General features: G+C 38.2%; 1 protein-coding gene across 3 annotated transcripts in view; it reads right to left on the reverse strand.

The window, feature by feature from the left end:
• lhx5 (LIM homeobox 5) overlaps nucleotides 1-17,349 on the reverse strand; it is a 90,683-nt gene that overhangs the window by 15,245 nt on the left and 58,089 nt on the right. For all 3 annotated transcript variants that reach the window (XM_042509091.2, XM_088070898.1, XM_088070899.1), the window contains 4 exons: nucleotides 12,745-12,871; nucleotides 8,777-9,204; nucleotides 6,014-6,237; nucleotides 3,718-3,995 (listed from right to left, as the gene is read on the reverse strand). In XM_042509091.2, coding sequence (XP_042365025.1) covers nucleotides 3,718-3,995; nucleotides 6,014-6,237; nucleotides 8,777-8,949 — 675 coding nt within the window. In that variant the 5' untranslated portion in view covers nucleotides 8,950-9,204; nucleotides 12,745-12,871. The remainder of the gene's footprint in view (nucleotides 1-3,717; nucleotides 3,996-6,013; nucleotides 6,238-8,776; nucleotides 9,205-12,744; nucleotides 12,872-17,349) is intronic.

Here is a 17,349-nt window from a genome sequence, read left to right on the forward strand (position 1 = left end):
AAACTCCCCTCCAAACTCCTATCAATATTCTCAAGGTTTTGACAAAGAAGTTTGTTCATTTATATACATTTTTCACAGAAAAACATGGCGAAAAATGACTTATTAATGCCTGTTGACAGAATTTGCTGATTTATGGAATGATAAAAAGAAATATCCAAAAGTCATCACAATTTCCATATCCAATTTTGAATCTGGCATCATCTAATGTTTACATCTCTGCTCTGGAAATGTATAATTAATACCACATATATATCAAGATAATGCACCACATGCACATTATTTCAGAAAACTTGCAATACAGAGAAATAATTGTCTCACTGTAAGTAAAGTGATATACATTAATTAAAGATTTAACCCTATTTGTCTTATTTTTGGTCTAAAAATGTATGAAACTAGTTTTTTCCTCATACTCTGAGCCAAAAATCTTCCCTTCAGGAGCACTCACAAACACCAAACTTCCCTGTTTTATTCCAGTTTATATTCTGAAGGTTTTTACAGTGTGGTTTGCACATATATATCATTCAAAATCTTATTTATAGAACATTGTATACATTAAAACACAGCAAAAATGATTCTCTTATGTATGTTGAAAGTATTTTCTGAAGTACTGTGAGTATGACTGTTGTGTTATGTGTATTTATGTAATCTAATAACTGAAATATTCTTTATGAAAATAATGGAGACCCCAGGAAGATTAGCTAAACTCTAAAAAAAAAACTTTTCTGTAAAATTACTGTAAACTACTAGCAGCTGTAGTTGTCAGCATCCTACTGTTACTTTACAGCGTCACTACTGTAAAGTAACAGTAGTGTAAAGTATTGAGGGTGTGCACACATACATTTTAACATCAAGTTTATCACAGTATTTTGCAGTAGAATTTAAGGTTTACAATGTAATACTGGCTCCAAAATGCATAAAGATTTACAGTATTTACTGTACTCTTGGAAAACTGTACATTGCTGTTACAATTTTGCCATGTTTTTACAGCAATAGTGTCTAAAACAGAAGCTAATGGGGATCCTAATCAACAAAAACAAAGTTATGCAAAAAAGCGGATATTTAACTAGATAATGCCTCATTTGCATAATTAAACAAAGAAGCTATAATGCAAAAAATGACTGTCTTAATGTATTTATTAAACTGGTGAAGTTTCATGATGGCATATTTTGGTTAAAAATTTGACCCTATTCACCTGGAGTGTCACCTTACAAGAGACTTTTTGTGCCTGTGACTTAAAGCTTAAAATACCTCTAGAAATCACAAAGTACCAAAGTCAGAAAAGAGGAAAAGTATAAAGATGCTCTGTTTGAAATTAATCGTCTTATCTATGAGAGAATAAATTAAGTGATTTCTAAACTGGAAGCAGAAAAAACACATTTTCTTGCTGTAAAATAAGGATGAAAAGCAAATGCACCCCTAACACAACCTCATGCACCTGAGTGCAAGTTTGAATAAACAGCGGAAGCTACAAATCAGAGTGTAAAAAGGCTTATCGGTGACGTTAGATAAACTGTCTTTGGAGAGGAACAAAGGAGGATTTCACTCCGCGCCATATGGAAGAATGTCTGCATTATAAGCACATAACACATCTTGTTTCGCCTTTGCATCACTGCTGCATAATGATGTATGCTCACCCCAGCCGGGCGACACCAGAGGCAAAATCCCACTGTGCTGCAGATTAACAAAAACACACACACACACGCACACAAAAACACCTAAAACCACTTAGGCTCTGTTCTATGTGCTCCAGCGGCAAAGGCGACACCTGCTTATTGAGAACAATCGTCTAACTGTAGGGTACATTTTTATGGAAATGCTCTCGCTCCCCTCGAGAGAGCGTTGCTTAGGGATTACATACACATGCTGGAGAAGCAGCGTGGCTCACAGGGCTCCCCGTGCTGAGAGCAGTGGTATTTAACACACTGCGAACAAGCAGGAGGATGACGAAACAGAGCCTCCATTTTGGCTCCGAGCAACACACAAGGGGGTGGTGGGGGGGATCACAGGCTGAGGAGGGACTGCCTGATTAATTGATTGATTTATTGACTGTTTGATTGAGCTCTGTTGATGCACACACACATGCAGTGTATGATATAGATGGTCGGCTGTAATAAGCAGTGGGAAGCGGCTGGAAGTGAGTAAGAGCAGAGAGGTGGGAAAGGGGAGGGTGGTATGTAAATCTGTGAAATCAGCGATAATTACAGTGAGTGCACAAAAAGCCACATCACAGTTGGCAGAGATGGTGCTAATCATCCTGACACAGTCTGCACCCAGACACAGTGTGTGTGTGTGTGCGCGCGTGTGTGTGTATCTGTGTTTGAGGGTGAAAAGACAGACAGAGAAAAGAGGTCCAAACAGCTCGTGTTGTACCGCAAAACACTGTTTGCGTGTGGGGTTCCTCTCGCCTTTGGCAAAAACAAGACCAACCTTTTCCTAATTTCACGGCTGTGCAGCACATTTGATTACTGAAATAAACCGCTGCCTGCACAAAATAAATGATATTCTTTAAAAAAAACATAGTATTTGTTATATCCATGCATCGGTGAATTGGATTACTAGATCTTAATTTCAGAGCAGAAATGAACGCCTGCAGATATATGGAGGCACATGTAATTATTATAGGCATAGGTGTAGATTTCAGGGGGGACTCAGGGGACATGTCTCCCCTTGATATTTGTGTCCCTCAAACAAAAACATGGAAGTAGATGTTTATTTTGACTAAACCGAAGACATTTACACCATAAATTGTTGCAAAAAAGGCACAAATTGGTGCAAAAAACATGAAATTGCAGAAAGTTTAGTTTGATGCTCAATTTTTCATTTGCATAGGACCCCCAAAACCCATTTCATAAGTCTCTCCCCCAAGGATGAAAGGAAAACTTCGCCCTTGACAACAGGAATAAATTATTATCATTTTAAATATATTATTTTTAAGAGCCACATTCAATTAAAAAATAAAATGTGTGTGTGTGTGTGTGTGTGTGTGTGTGTGTGTGTTTGTTGGAATGAGATTGTAAGCAAAACCACCTGATGGAAATTATTATTACAATTTTATATTTATTATTTATTAATTTAATGTCATATTATTGACATTATTTTGTTTTTAAAATTGTTTTTATGTTATTATTGTATATTATTTACCTCATTATTTATTTAAATTATTAAAATAAATAAATAGAGGCATCAAACTGTGTGATCATTCCAAAAAGTTAAAAATGAAACAAAATAAAAATATAATTGTGTCTATTTTAAATAACAAAAATTGATGAATTGGGGGTTGCATTGCTCTGTGAGAATATAAATGTCATTTTAGGCAACACACTGCTTTCACGTGACTGTTAAACTATAGGTCAAATGCAAAAATGTAATCTGACAAATGCATGTCTTTGTCACGTGTACAGACAGTTACTGTTAGGTTGCAAGTCTTTTTCTTTCACTATTATTTGAAAAAAATCCATAAAATGGAGCAATGAGTGGAGGACGACTCCAGCGTGGATCTGTATGCTGCTAATAGAGCACATCATGTTGTGACATTTCTCTAACGGATGACGAGAACTTCAATTAAAATCTCTGCGAAATTAACAAGTAATTTCACTGATTTATAATCCGTCATTCGTCTCTAATTTGTCTTTGTCTGCGCAGAAGACCCTCCCCTCCTCACCGCACAAAGCCTCCCCCTCTCTCCCCCCTCAGCCCCCCGCAAACAGCTGCTCTCACCTGGATCACCCGCATGTTTAGTCCCGTCTCCTGGGCCAGCTGTTCCCGGATGTGCCGGGTCGGTTTCGGTGTGGCGACAAACGCGGCCTTTAACGTTTCCAGCTGCTTGGCCTTGATGGTGGTCCGGGGCCCCCGCCTTTTGGTCCCCGAGTTCTGCTCCTCGTTCTCAATATTGTTCGTTTCCTTATCTGAGGACGTTGAATTGTCCGTCTCTTTTATGTCGTCCTGCATCGGGTCCTGCAGATCCGGCGATAAACTCCTATCTGTACACGACGACACTGAGGGGGGAAACAAACAAGAGGAAGGTCACGATCTGAAATGTCAGGGAGGAGGAGGAAGAGGAGGAGGAGGAGGGGGGCTTTAATTAGGCCTGCAGAGCGGCGATATGCATCCAAAATATGTGACTGAAGTCTGTCAAAAAACGCACCTGCATGACATTTTTGCACCTTTTTCACCCATGCAGCTGTCTTTTTTTAAAAATGCATTTGCTTATTTGCAGATTTTACAGCTAGAAACGCATAAATTCACAGAAATCCTCACCTGTGCTGCAAAAAAAATCGCACATCTGCATGCAAATTAACACTATATATAAAATGCATGTAAAAGGTCAATGTGGTAGTGTCTGTGGAGCTGGGAGGTGGGGTTTGTGTCCTCGTGCGCTTTCTATAAGGCTGAAAACACCTGGAATCCCACAAAAAACCGCACCTGCGTCAGATTTTTGAACCTTTTTTTCCATGCAACTGTCATTTTAAGAATGCATTTTCTTATTTGCATTTGATACTGCTAAAAACGCTTAAATTCACAGAAATCCACACCTGTGCTGCAAATAAATCGCACGCAAATTAACACCATAGGTAGCCTATAAAAAAGTGAATGTGGCAGTGTCAGAGCATAGGCTGTGGAGCTGCATGGGGAGTGGGGTTTATGTCCTCATGAGGTTTCTAGAAAGCTGAATAGACCTGAAATCTCACAAAAAAACGCACCTGCATGACATTTTTTCACCGTTTTCAACATGCAACTGTCTTATTAAAAATGCATTTTCCCTTTTGTATATTTTACAGCTAAAAAAAACCTCACATTCCCAGAAAGTCTCACCTGTGCCACAAGTAAACCACACATATGCATTCAAATTTACATATTTAAGTATAACATGCATACAAGCGAGCGTGGCATTGTCAGTGCATATCTTTGGAGGTGTGAAGTGGAGTTTTGTCTTAATGAGGCTTCTGTAAGGCTGTATAGACCTGAAATCTTTCAGAAAACGCACTTGGATGATATTTTTGCACATTTTATTCCTTCTTCTTTAAAATGCATAAGTTTATCTGCAGATTTTATATCAAAAAAGGCACAAATTCACATAAACCATCATCAATGCTGCAAATAAATCGCACATATGTATGCAAATTAACACTAAAATGCATAAGAGTGTCAGAACACAGGATGTGCAAAGTGGGGCATGTGTCCTCATGAGCTTTCTATAAGGTTGAATAGACTTGAAATCTGTCAATAAATGAACCTGCATGATATTTCTGCACCTTTTTCCCATGCAACTGTCTTTTTTAAAAAAAATGCATTTGCTTATTTGCAGATTTTTAGAGCTAAAAACGCATATATTCACAGAAATCCTCACCTGTGCTGCAAATAAATCACATATATGCAAATTAACACTCAAATCTATCTAAGAAAGGAGCAAGAGTGTGACATTGGGCTATGTGTCCTCATGAGCTTTGTACAAGGTTGAAATCTCACAAAAACGCACTTGAATGACATGTTTGCTTCTTTTAATTGTCTTTCTTAAAATGTATTTGCCTATTTGCAGATTTTATAGCTAAAAAACGCATAAATTCACAGAAATCCTCACCTGTGCTGAAAATAAATCGCACATACTGTATGCAAATTAACATAATGTATAAGACGCATATAAGAAGGCAGCGTGGCAGTGTGGAGCTGTGGAGTGGGGTTTCTGTTCTCACAAGGCTGAATAGACAGCGGGAACACACGGCCACACTAACATACTCATCCCCAGCGGATCCAATACAATAATAGAAAGCCATTGTCCTGTGGAGGTAAATATTGAAACCATTCATCTGACAAGGTTGTTGTGAAATGCTCTCCACGGACTGCTGCAACAAAAACTGAATCCTGCGCTACATTTAAAGCCTCCACCCTCCGCTTTCTTTCTTTTGTGCATTCACAGGCCGGTTATTTATCATATATGCATTTGTTTATTTACCCACAAGACGGTGTATTTTTGACAAAAACACAAATTAGGGATGATTATTTTCGCGCTGATTACCTGAGTTCAAGTTGACTTCCTTGATGGCCCCGGAGCTCATGTAATCTTCTTTGCACACGAACTTGTTCTCGTCTATCACGTAGAGCTCCTCTCCCGTGGACAGCTGCTTGTTACACACCATGCAGGTGAAGCAGTTCAGGTGAAACACCTTGCTGCGGGCTTTGCGGACCAGGTCGCTTGGCGAGATTCCCTGCAGACAGCCCGCGCATTTAGTTCCAAACCGCCTGCACGAAATCCAAAAAAATTATTATTTTAATTATTATTTCCATTAAAAAAAAAAGAATTATTAAATTACATTCTGTTTAACTCCACATTTAAAAATAAAAACTTGCAAATGCTCGTTAGGCCAACAAAACATGCATATTATAATTATGATCCAAAACCTACACATGTGCATATCAGCAATAATAAAATGTATAATTATTATCATAACAGTTCAACAGGAATAATTAATTAAAGCATTGTTTACCTGTAGTTAATATTGCATGTAAACACATATCATTAATAGAAGTCAATATATACTAAAGAAAAAGATCACTTCTAATGTATTGTAATTTTTAAAATTGCATTTGGGATTTCTTGCATTTTGTAGGACTTAAAATACCAGTTAAAAAGAACCTGGGACAAAATAATAATAACAATGATGATGATGATGATAATAATAATTGATAATAATAACAATAATTCCCCTAATTTCTCACTAAAATCTGTAAAAAAAAACATTGTTATAGTTCGTATTGAGTAATTAGCAAACAATTATCACAATAAACAAAAGCATATTTTTGTCTCTATACAACTGACTGGAAGTATTAATATTGGCGGCGAAGACCGTCTCTCTCTCCCTCTCTCTCTCTCTCTCACACACACACACACACACACAAAATCTGATTTTGTGTTTTTTTTTTCTGAGCCAAAAACCCCCGCGCGCTCATTATTTTTGATGGAGGTGCTCTGACAATAACCCCACGCAAAACGTATTAGTGACAATCAACACATTGTAGCCTCGGATATATTATGGGATTAAGCAGAGTGGGAGCATCTTAGCGTGAAAATCTTCTCTTAATCCATATTCACCCGCTTAAACACCGAGTGGGAAGACTCATCAATTTGATACACAAATAACCCCAAAAATAAATTCCCATAATGATTTGTCAAAAAGGGAAAAAAAGTGGTTTTGTAATTCCACGTCGGAGAAAAGGTGAAAGAAAACACCTGAATTATGCTATTTTTATTTTTTTAAGTGTTTGTCAGGTGAAGTTTTATTAAGATGAGGCTCACGCGGGGCCTGCTCCTACCTGGATGTCCCCCTCGGGCCTATCGGGGGTCGCGTTAAGCCCCCCGGCTGCAAACAAGCGCTCCTTTTGTGCACCATTGTTTTAACACTAATGTCGCCTTGTCTCCCCATTTGCACCGGTATCGCTCCGCCGTCCCTCCTTTCACATGCATGGACGGAGCCTCCCCCAGCGAAAAGGGCACAACTCTACTTACACAACAAATGGACATATTAGGGTGATTACTGTTTCGCCTGGCTAATGGCTCGGCCATTTAAATCCACCGCTTGATGGGACCTGCGGTAATATGATGGCCAAGGCCGCGCGAGGCCAATAATAGCGCGTCCGGACAAAAGGCTAATGTGTCTTACATGTCATTAGACAATTTGGGGGAAAATAACTGACACATACAAATGAAAATGATGCTAAGAGAGTGCGACGGGACAAACAAGGGCTTCACTTATCACTCAATTACCTGGGACACTTTTTGGGGATTGTGAACCGGTTAATAGCCTAATGGCTGTTTGGGAAAGTGTTGTCTGGAGCCGGAAAATACATTTAAAAAAATAAAAAGCACAGATTGCACGTGGCTGTAGAATAATATTACAGTTTTTTTGTGGTTGTTGTTTTATTGTGGAGGCCCGATAATGAAGGCCATATTATATATTTCAAATATTTCATCTTAGAGAGGAATTCAAATTGTATATTTTATAGTATTACATTTATTTTACATGTAAACTGCACTGTTAATTATTTCCAGGATTTTTGAGAACGTAACTGTAATATTTCATAATAAATTACTGTTAAAAATGATACAGTGATAAAGATTCATTGTGAAATGTTTGGCTGTACATTTACATTAAATTACTGGCTGTACTAGTTGCATTACTTTTACAGTAAGTTCTCATTTTGACTAATTTATTGTGAAATACTATGCAGTTACATCCTGTAAAGTCTTGAAAATAATCACAGCATCTCTGCACCCATATCAACTACATCATTTTAGAGTAATTTGTTGTGAAATATTGCACTTACATCCTGTAAAATCTTGGAAATAATCACAACATATTTGTATCTGTATCACTATATGATTTTTGCAGCAATTTATTATGAAATATCACAGTTATATCCTGTAAAATCCTGAAAATAACAGTGGCAAATATGCTGTAAATTATTTCCAGGATTTTAGAGGATGCAACAAATATTTTATAATAAATAACTGAAAAAATAAAACTTCACTTACTGTGAAATCAGCTATTAGTTAACTGTAAAACATTTTACAGTATATGTTTTGTATTTTTTGACCTCTGTGCACACAGAATTTAAGCTCAGGCTTGACTTTGTGGGCCACATTATTATAACTAATATTTTTCTTTTACTTCCCTACATTTTTCCTCAATATTGCACCCATAAAAATATTCCCCTGTTGATAAAATGCGGTGCATATTGTCGTGGAGATTAATCAGAGCGCAGAACTCTGACCCTCTGTTACCTGAAAAAGTCCATTTTGCAATAGAGCTTGCCGTCCCTGGAGAAGCACTTCTCGGTGAGGTTGCAGTTGCACTCGCAGCACTGGACGCACTTGGCGTGCCAGGCTCGGTCCAGCACGTTGAGGAGGAACCGGTCCAGGATGGGCCGTTCGCAGCCGGCACAGTGGACCATCATGTCTCCGGCCTGCAGGACGCCGAGTGCCGACCTTCCCACACGGACTGCGCTGCTCGGACTGGGGCAACCTACGCGGAACAACGTCTTGGCTCCGGGGAGGTTTTTGCTGTCAGGCGAAAAGTGGACGAACCTCCCGTTTTTGGAGTGACAATCCTCGGGAACCCTTGTAGTCCTGCTCCTGATCTGTCCTGGCACTTGTCACAATCCACAATCCAGAGGAGAGGAGGAGAGATTTCAGCCGCGCCAGCTGATGGACTGCGTAATGAACACACCGGACATGTTTTCTCACGCGCGCACAGTTTAAAACATCATCATTCAAACGTGTTTATTTCTAATATTTCATCCTCGCGCTCGCGCTTTGTTTTGGGTCCAGTCATTTCCTCTCGGGCTCACCTCACGCCGCCACTTTCGCATCCCTGTGCCTGCGTTATCACGAGGTTTTGCCAGCGCGACGCGCGTCCTGCGCTCACATTGGATGACGCCCTTGTTAATTCCCGTGCCAGGAGAGCCAATCAGAGCGCAGTTGTTATGGTTACACGCTCATAGCTGTAGCCTCCGAGCGAACCTGGAGCGCACACAGAAACACCAGGGCCGCGCGTGCAGGGTGTTTTGTAGAGGCGCGCTCAGAGGCCAGCCTGCATGTGCAAGGTTTCATGGTGGGTCATCACTGACTTTACAACGAAGCAGCATCAGAGAGTGAAGCGCGAGGGCCTATCTGCATCATCCAGATCGGACCTTAAACTTGAAAAACCACACAAAAAAAGCACGTGGAAGGTTGGGAAATACCTGAACAACAGGCGCAGATGAATGTGAATAGATGCGGTGGGAGTAGCCGAACAAGCGCTTAATGCTACACCAGCCTCATAATGGCCTCGTGACAAAACGCTCGTGCATCACAGTGTGTCCGTGCAGGGCCGCGGAGGAGGGGCCGCGGGGCCTTTTCTCATGCAGAAAGCTATTTACAGGGAAATGCGATGGATTAGCTGCAGCTCATCAATAGGGAGAGCCCGCTCAGCTTTAACAGAGTGGCCACCAATCGAAGGGAATTTCAATATTTACCAACAGCCTCGTTTTGTTAGTTTGCAGTTAAGCAAACATGAAATACGCTAATTCGTGTTAGTGGGATGAACGACAGGCAGGTTTTTTCTCCTCTTTTTCCATGTTAATGATGATTCATTTCAATGACATTAGGTGTGAATTTTGACTCATTTTTCCGCGATTACAGGTCGTTCAGACAACATTTAGAGAGCAGCAGATAAACAACAGAGCTGTTAGTTTTAACAGACGGAGGAAACCAAACCATTAAGATAAAGAGACACATTATTATTTAGTTTCTGTCTTATCTATATTTGATCTAATATTAATGACAAGTCAATTTAGTTATCAGTTAATAGATAAAATTAATGAAAATTAAACATTTATTATTATTTTTTTCTATATTACATTTATTTATCAGATATTATAACATATATGGCCTTTAAGGACACATTTTCTTGTCCAACTCCAAAGCACTGAAGTCAAAGTGTCTCTGATTTTCTCAGGGACACATGGACAAGTGGACAGATATTTAACCATCAACTTTATAATTAATGACCTTCATTTATCGATCTTTCTTTCTTTCTTTCTTTTTTCTTGTCTTTTTCTTTCTTTTCTCCCCCTTGTCCTTCTTCCTGTCTGCTTCCTTTCATTTCCTTCCTTTTCTTTAGCATGTCTTTCCATCTTATTACATATTTTTTGTCTTTCTTTTTTTGCTTTCTTTGTCTCTCTTTCTTTCTCTTGTCTTTCACTTTCTATATTTTCTTTCGTTTTGTCTCTTCCTTTTCTTTTTCCTTCTTTTGTGTCTCTTTCCCCTTTCTCTCTGTCCCCCTTTTCTTTTTCTTCCTTGTTTCTGTCTTTTCCTCTTTCTTTCTTTCTTTATTACTTTCCGTATTTCCCTTTTCTGTCTGTATTTCTTTCCTTTTCATTCTCTCCTCTTCCTATTTTCTTTCATTTTTTCATCTCATTTTCTTTCTTTCATTGTCTTTCTTCTGGCTTTATTTCCTTTCCTTTCATTGTTTCTTATCTCTCTCTCTTTCCATCTCCTTTTCTTTCTTTCTGGCTTTATTTCCTTTATTTCTGTTTTCATTCTACATCAAGTTGAAGTTGGCATGAGATGTTTGTGAGATGTTGTATTTTGGTTACTTAACGCACAACTTAAACCCAACGAAACGTCATCATCAGTATTCTGCGTCAAACTGACACTGACGAATTTATGTAACGACCTAAATTCAACCAAATATCAACATGAAATGACATTAAAGGTCAGCTGGGTTCTTTCTTTCTTTCCTTTTTCTTTGTCATCTTCCAAACTAACTTCCTGGTTGTTGTCCTGCTGTAATGCATCCTGCTTTTTGGCAACCGAAACTAATAGTCCACCAACAGAACATTTATTGGAATTTTTAACATTTCAACACTTTATTAGTTTAATTTAAGTGTTTTGCTGTATGTGACAATTCAAGACTAAATATGACCAAAATAACTTAAAATAGGCCCATTTATTTGACCCATGCACAAGTTTAACCACATTTTCTGAGAAAATGCAGAGAATTGTCACATATACATACACTAACATCTACAGAATAAATAAAAACAGTTGAATTGTTGAAGTATTCACTTCCTTGTACTCCTTTTTGGACATAAAATACTCACATTTGTTTACTGAATATGTCCTATTGGCATTCTGGTATTGTTTTTCTTGCTTATTCTTATTATTTTGCAATTATTTTCCATTTTATTTGACATGTTTGAAATAAAGATCTAACTATTAGACAGCTGTGGTTATGTCATTATTAAGATGTTTATTCTCATTCTATATTTTTCATGATTATTGATTATATGATGATTATACCAAATTTTGCCCTTTTTTAACTTATTTTTTCAGCTCAGTTGGTGATGTTTTTAGATTATCGTGATAAATCAGGCCACCCTGACCGGGACAAACTGGCTTCGTCCTCGAGCAAGGTCGTCTAAAGTTCTAGTTAATGAACAAACATGTCGTGATCTTATGATCGGATTATTTTGGGGGACGGTGTAAAACCATGAACTTGGTATTTGTCGTGATTGGTGTGTAAAAGGTATCAGCCCCTTTTAAGAAGTTATATTGGCATGTGAGGAATAATTTTGAGTTAGGACTCAGATCGTTGTTACTTCAATAAAGATTTGATGTTTCTTAAGACAATGCTTTTGAGAAGCTTGATTTTAATTAAAAAGTATTCAACTGAATAAGCTGCTGAAATTAGGGGTCGACCGATATTGGTTTTTCAAGGCCAATACCGATTATTAATGGTGAATGGGACCGATAACTGATATGCATTTACAATAAAAATTTAAATATTTCTGTCAATATTCACAATTTGGAATGTAACAAACTCCAATGCAAAACTTTGTTTAAATGCGTTTAGCAAATGTTTCATCAAAAGTAAAACTTTCAACATAAAAAAAATCAAAAACTTTTTGATTTTATAAAGTTTAGAAAATCTAAATAATAAATTAATATATAATATATAATATTCGTTCTTTGCACTTTTTAATTGATTTTAATCGATTTATGAATTAATTTTATAATTAATTACTAAAATAAAACACAGATACAGATAATAAAATGACAAATATCGGCCCCAATAATCGGCGGGTTAATAATCTGTCGAACCCTGGTTGAAATGTTCTCTATAAACATCTGTAGGTGGACTAGCCGCATAAAGTGTTACCTATTATGTTCGATATAATGTATAATTAGTGTTTTTCTGTGAAAATTACCCCCAATACAGTGTGGTTTTATCCTCCAGGTAGCCGTGGTTTAACCTGCATGTTCCAGGCGTTTGTAGAGATGAGGCTGAATGAGTTTCCCCCAATTATCCAAGCTCCAAACACAGCAGCCTTTAGCCTGTAAAACAAGGCAGAGACAAAAACAGGGGGGACGGAGGGTGGATTATTATTCAGGAGGACACGGTGGGAAAAAGAACATGTGAGGCAAATGTGCCCAACCATCTCTTGTTTGAATGTAGCCACATCACATTGTGCAAAATAATAAAAAAAGGCCCTGTTTGCTCTGCTGTGTACACCGAGCGTCACCCGAACAGACTCTCACCTGTGGAGTGAAAACCGAGGAGCTGTCCACGGTGCTGAAGAGAAATCAGCACCAAGGACAGCGACAGGCTTTTCTGCTTTCAATGGGAAATCCTACTGTACATTACATGATCACATACGGCTTCTGCTCCATTCTGTAGACACCGTGTTTACGTTAATTGGGCCCTGACACTGTTGTGCTGGTAGATTGAAAACTGGCTAAAACACAGCCTTGACCCTGAGCTGTCGTTCTTCCTCCTATAGGGACAAATTCACTCGTCGCATTCTTCAAAACATTTTTTATGCCTGCTCCTTCAAGGACTTTACATCTTTGCTTCCTCTTGATGCTTCTTTCTATTCGTTTTTCCATCTTCTATAGATGTATGTCGCTCTGTGGAGGTTTGTAAACCGCACTCTGAATACGTAAAGATGGACAAAGTTCGTAGATGGAGCAAAACATGACATATCATGATACGGAATATATGGTTTTATAAAAAATGAACACACTAATTAGATAATGTCATATAGTGTTTCATTAACCCTTTGAAACCTGGAGCCACATCATTATTTTTTTGCTGTTTTTTTAGACACCTTTCTTGAACCCGGAGAAAATGGCGCAATTTTAAAAAAAAAAAAAAAAAAAAAATATATATATATATATATATATATATATATATATATGTATATATATATTTTAAAAAGATAGGTAAAAACTATTTTGGCAGCTAATAATCAAAATTACATACTTAAAATTATATTATAACATTTTAATTTTTTAAGCACTTCTTTGTTTTTTTTATTGTTTTTTTACTCTCTTTCTTTTTTTTTTTTAAATAAAATTTAAGGTAATTTTCTTTTACTTTTTACTAATTTCAATAACCTTTCAAAAGTGTAATTTTTTAAGTTAAAAAAATGTTACCGCACCAAGAAATATTACCTCATAAATGCAAAATGTTTCACTGCACAATTTGAAAACATAAAATGCAATGTAAAATTTGAAAAACCTGATGCATTGCAGTGGCATATGGTAGTTCAGTCTGTTCTCATTTTCAAGTCGTCAGTGATTTCAGAGTCAGACAACAACATCCTGTGCCACCTTTTGCATCGCTATGATTCGCCACCGGTCAGCCAGACAGCACCTGCCGCAGCGGTATGATACACCACTGGACGGCGTCAGTTTTAAAACGCTGCTGGTAGCGGCACAGCCTCACATAAGTAGTACTTACATAAGTAAGTCCCTGTAGGGCAGGCAGGTTATGCCAGTTTCCTCTTATTTTATAGCTCCAACTTATTTATTCTCTCTCAAACTCAGAGCTAACAAATATTGAATGATGTTCGAGCTCTGCTTGGACTGAGATGGATGGAGCTTGTAGCGTCATTGCATCATGCCGTAAAAGGGGCTTAAATTAGCACATCTTCGTGGTTGTCAAATTTCCATCAGTTGGATTTTTTTTCAGATGCCCGATATACCGATATATAACAACTGATGTGGCCTATAATCAATAGCGATATATTCCATATTTTACCAAACCTAATTTTAGTGATCATCATGTCTATTCTGTCGTGGAATTAACATCATAATATGCATACTCTTATGATGACGGTCCATCAGCAGATAAAATAAAAAGTTTTTCAGTGTATGTAATATTCATTCATAGTGCAAAATATTTCTATTTGTTCTTATTTGCACTGTGGGCACAGAGAGAAACGCAGTTTCAATTGTCAGAATTGACAATAAAACTGACTTTGACTTGACTTTGAAAATAAAAAACTTGAACTTAGGGTTGATGTTTTGTAGATGTTTACCTTCGCAATTTAAAAAAAGACTGATTTGTGATATCGGCGGGATCAGCCAATTCCAATATTTTACTTGAAAGCCAATATTAGCCAATACTGATGATGTGCCAATATTATCGTGCATCCCTACTGAAAACGATATTTTGGGTTTTTTTCGTGATTCATCACTACTTTTCCAGTGGGAATTGTTCCCCCAAAAACCAGGTACTCTATTCCAAAACATGATATTTTCTTAACCATAACCAAGCGTTTTGGTGGATAAACCTAACCACACATTAATTACGTCGTTATTGAAACGTTGAGTTTTGTGCAAAATACGAAAAATACTCCAAATTAGGGTTGATGTTTTGTACATGTTCACTTTGTCAATTAAACATCATTAATGGTTTGTGATATCCGCAGAAATCAACATGTCAGCCGATACAGGTATTTCATTTTAAAGCCAACATCGGCTGATACCGATGATGTGCCGATAATATTGTACATCTCTAGTTTCGTTAACATCGGTCACACAAGGTAACGCTGTAGGAGCAAATCTCTGCGTATACTTCGGAGTGTGATCTATCTCTTTTGAATTCAAGTTTTCGTTTCCAAAAGTAAGAGTGTGTTATGTCTCCTTTCGAAGGCTCCTCAGTGTTGCTTTAACTGTATATAAAATTAGAGGTGATAATTTATTTAAGCACCAACAGAGAGCGAGAGGTGGATTTGAAAATGTCAACTGACGTGTGCTTATATCCATATAGCTGCATATGTGCTCGAATGTAACAGAAGCCTTGAATATTTATATATTTGTGAGTGCAGGGTTGGCTGCCTCCAGTGGGACGGAGGTGTTGGTGGGCTGAGCAGAAGGAGACGGGAGCGGCGAAAGATGGAGGGGAAAGAGAGAGTCCCTCAGGCGTGTCCGGGCTCTGATGGCTCCCCTGACAACCTCCTCTGTAATGGTCTCCCTCTCTCTCTGAGTGCTGTGAAATTGCAGGCCGGCGCTCTACAGCTGAGGACTCAGAGGAGACAAACGGCCTTTTAATTCAGAGCGCAGAGAGGTGACGGAGAGGGAGGCCCTAAGGGAGGGCTACCAGTCAGACATCCATCATACTAACCTCTCCCTTGGGACTGGCCCTGCCAAAGAGGGGGCCCTGGAGGTGGTCTCGGGCGTACATGTGTGAGCGCGTGCGTGTGCGTCTTTGGGGTTGCGGTGACACCGCATGCATGGAATGGCGGCTGCAGGGGAGGGAGGAGGAGCCGTGCTGCTCAGGTGTCCGCACTGTAAAATCTCACAAGTTGATTTTACTTAAAAAAATCTAGAAAACTGATGCCTTGAGAAATGTTAGTAAATAAAACTATTAGTCTTAATTCATGTCTTTGTGCCTAATTGTTATATTTACTTAAAATGTAGTTATATTTACTTATTTTTGTGAAGTTGTGTCAACTCAGAAATAACAAGTTTAATTAGATCAATCTTTCTATGTTTTAGCATCTTCAGTAAACCAAGTTAACCGTGCAATATATCTGTATTTTGCTGGTTGTAAACAAGTAAACATATTTGTATATATTTGATCATATTTCTCAAACATGATCACAAAACAGAACTCGCAGATCTCCAAACTTCATCTTTGGCAGAATCTTTGTAATGATCAAGTTAAGTCAGGGTAACTTAGTTTTCTTCAGTTGCTAAGAAAGAACAAGGTAATTTAATTTGTCAACAAGTTTTAAAAAAATGGGTCAATACAAATACATTTTGAGTAAATTTACCAATTAGACATAAAAGGAAAAACACATTAAAGGGATAGTTCACCAAAAATTGAAAATTTAGTCATTATCTACTAATCCTCTTGCCGATGGAAAGTCAGGTGAAGTTTTTTAGTCCACAAAACACAGCCGGAGTTTCTCGGGGAAAATTGATGCGAATGGTGACCAGGATTCGTATGTTAAAAAATACATAATAAAACCACAAAGTGTCTCCGTACTGCTCATCCAAAGTAATCCAAGTGTCCTGAAGCCCTGATATGCCAACTTGTTTTGAAAAATGTCACTGGCGCCATGTTTTTAGCCTTGTTGTAGCCTGTAGATCCTAGTGTTGGAGCCGTGTTCATGTATGCACGCTCGCGCAAAACCAACAGGAGCTCACGGTATCTGCACGCCATTGTCTACACGCTACCTGGAAGCCTCCCGTGAATCCTGGTCACCATTTGCTTTGATTGTCTGGGAGATGAGTCCAACGCCTTTTCCCCGTGAAACTCCGGCAGTGTTTTGTGAACCACAAAACTTCACCTGACTTTGCATCAGCATCTGGGTGAGTGAATGACTGGATTTTCATTTTTGCATTAATTATCCTTTTAACACTGTTATACTGACTTACCTTTTAAAGGCAATCAGTGTCCAAGATTAACTTATCAGATTTTACAGTGCAGGCTGTCAAGGTGCAGAGCGGAGCAGTGAAGGTGGGAGTTTTTTTTTCCCACCACATTTATCTATGCACCTATTTTTTATATTTCTATCTTT

The sequence above is a fragment of the Plectropomus leopardus genome, chromosome 20, assembly GCF_026936395.1.
Source record: "Plectropomus leopardus strain MGB_pleo_1.0 chromosome 20, ASM2693639v1, whole genome shotgun sequence".
Lineage (NCBI taxonomy): Eukaryota > Metazoa > Chordata > Actinopteri > Perciformes > Serranidae > Plectropomus > Plectropomus leopardus.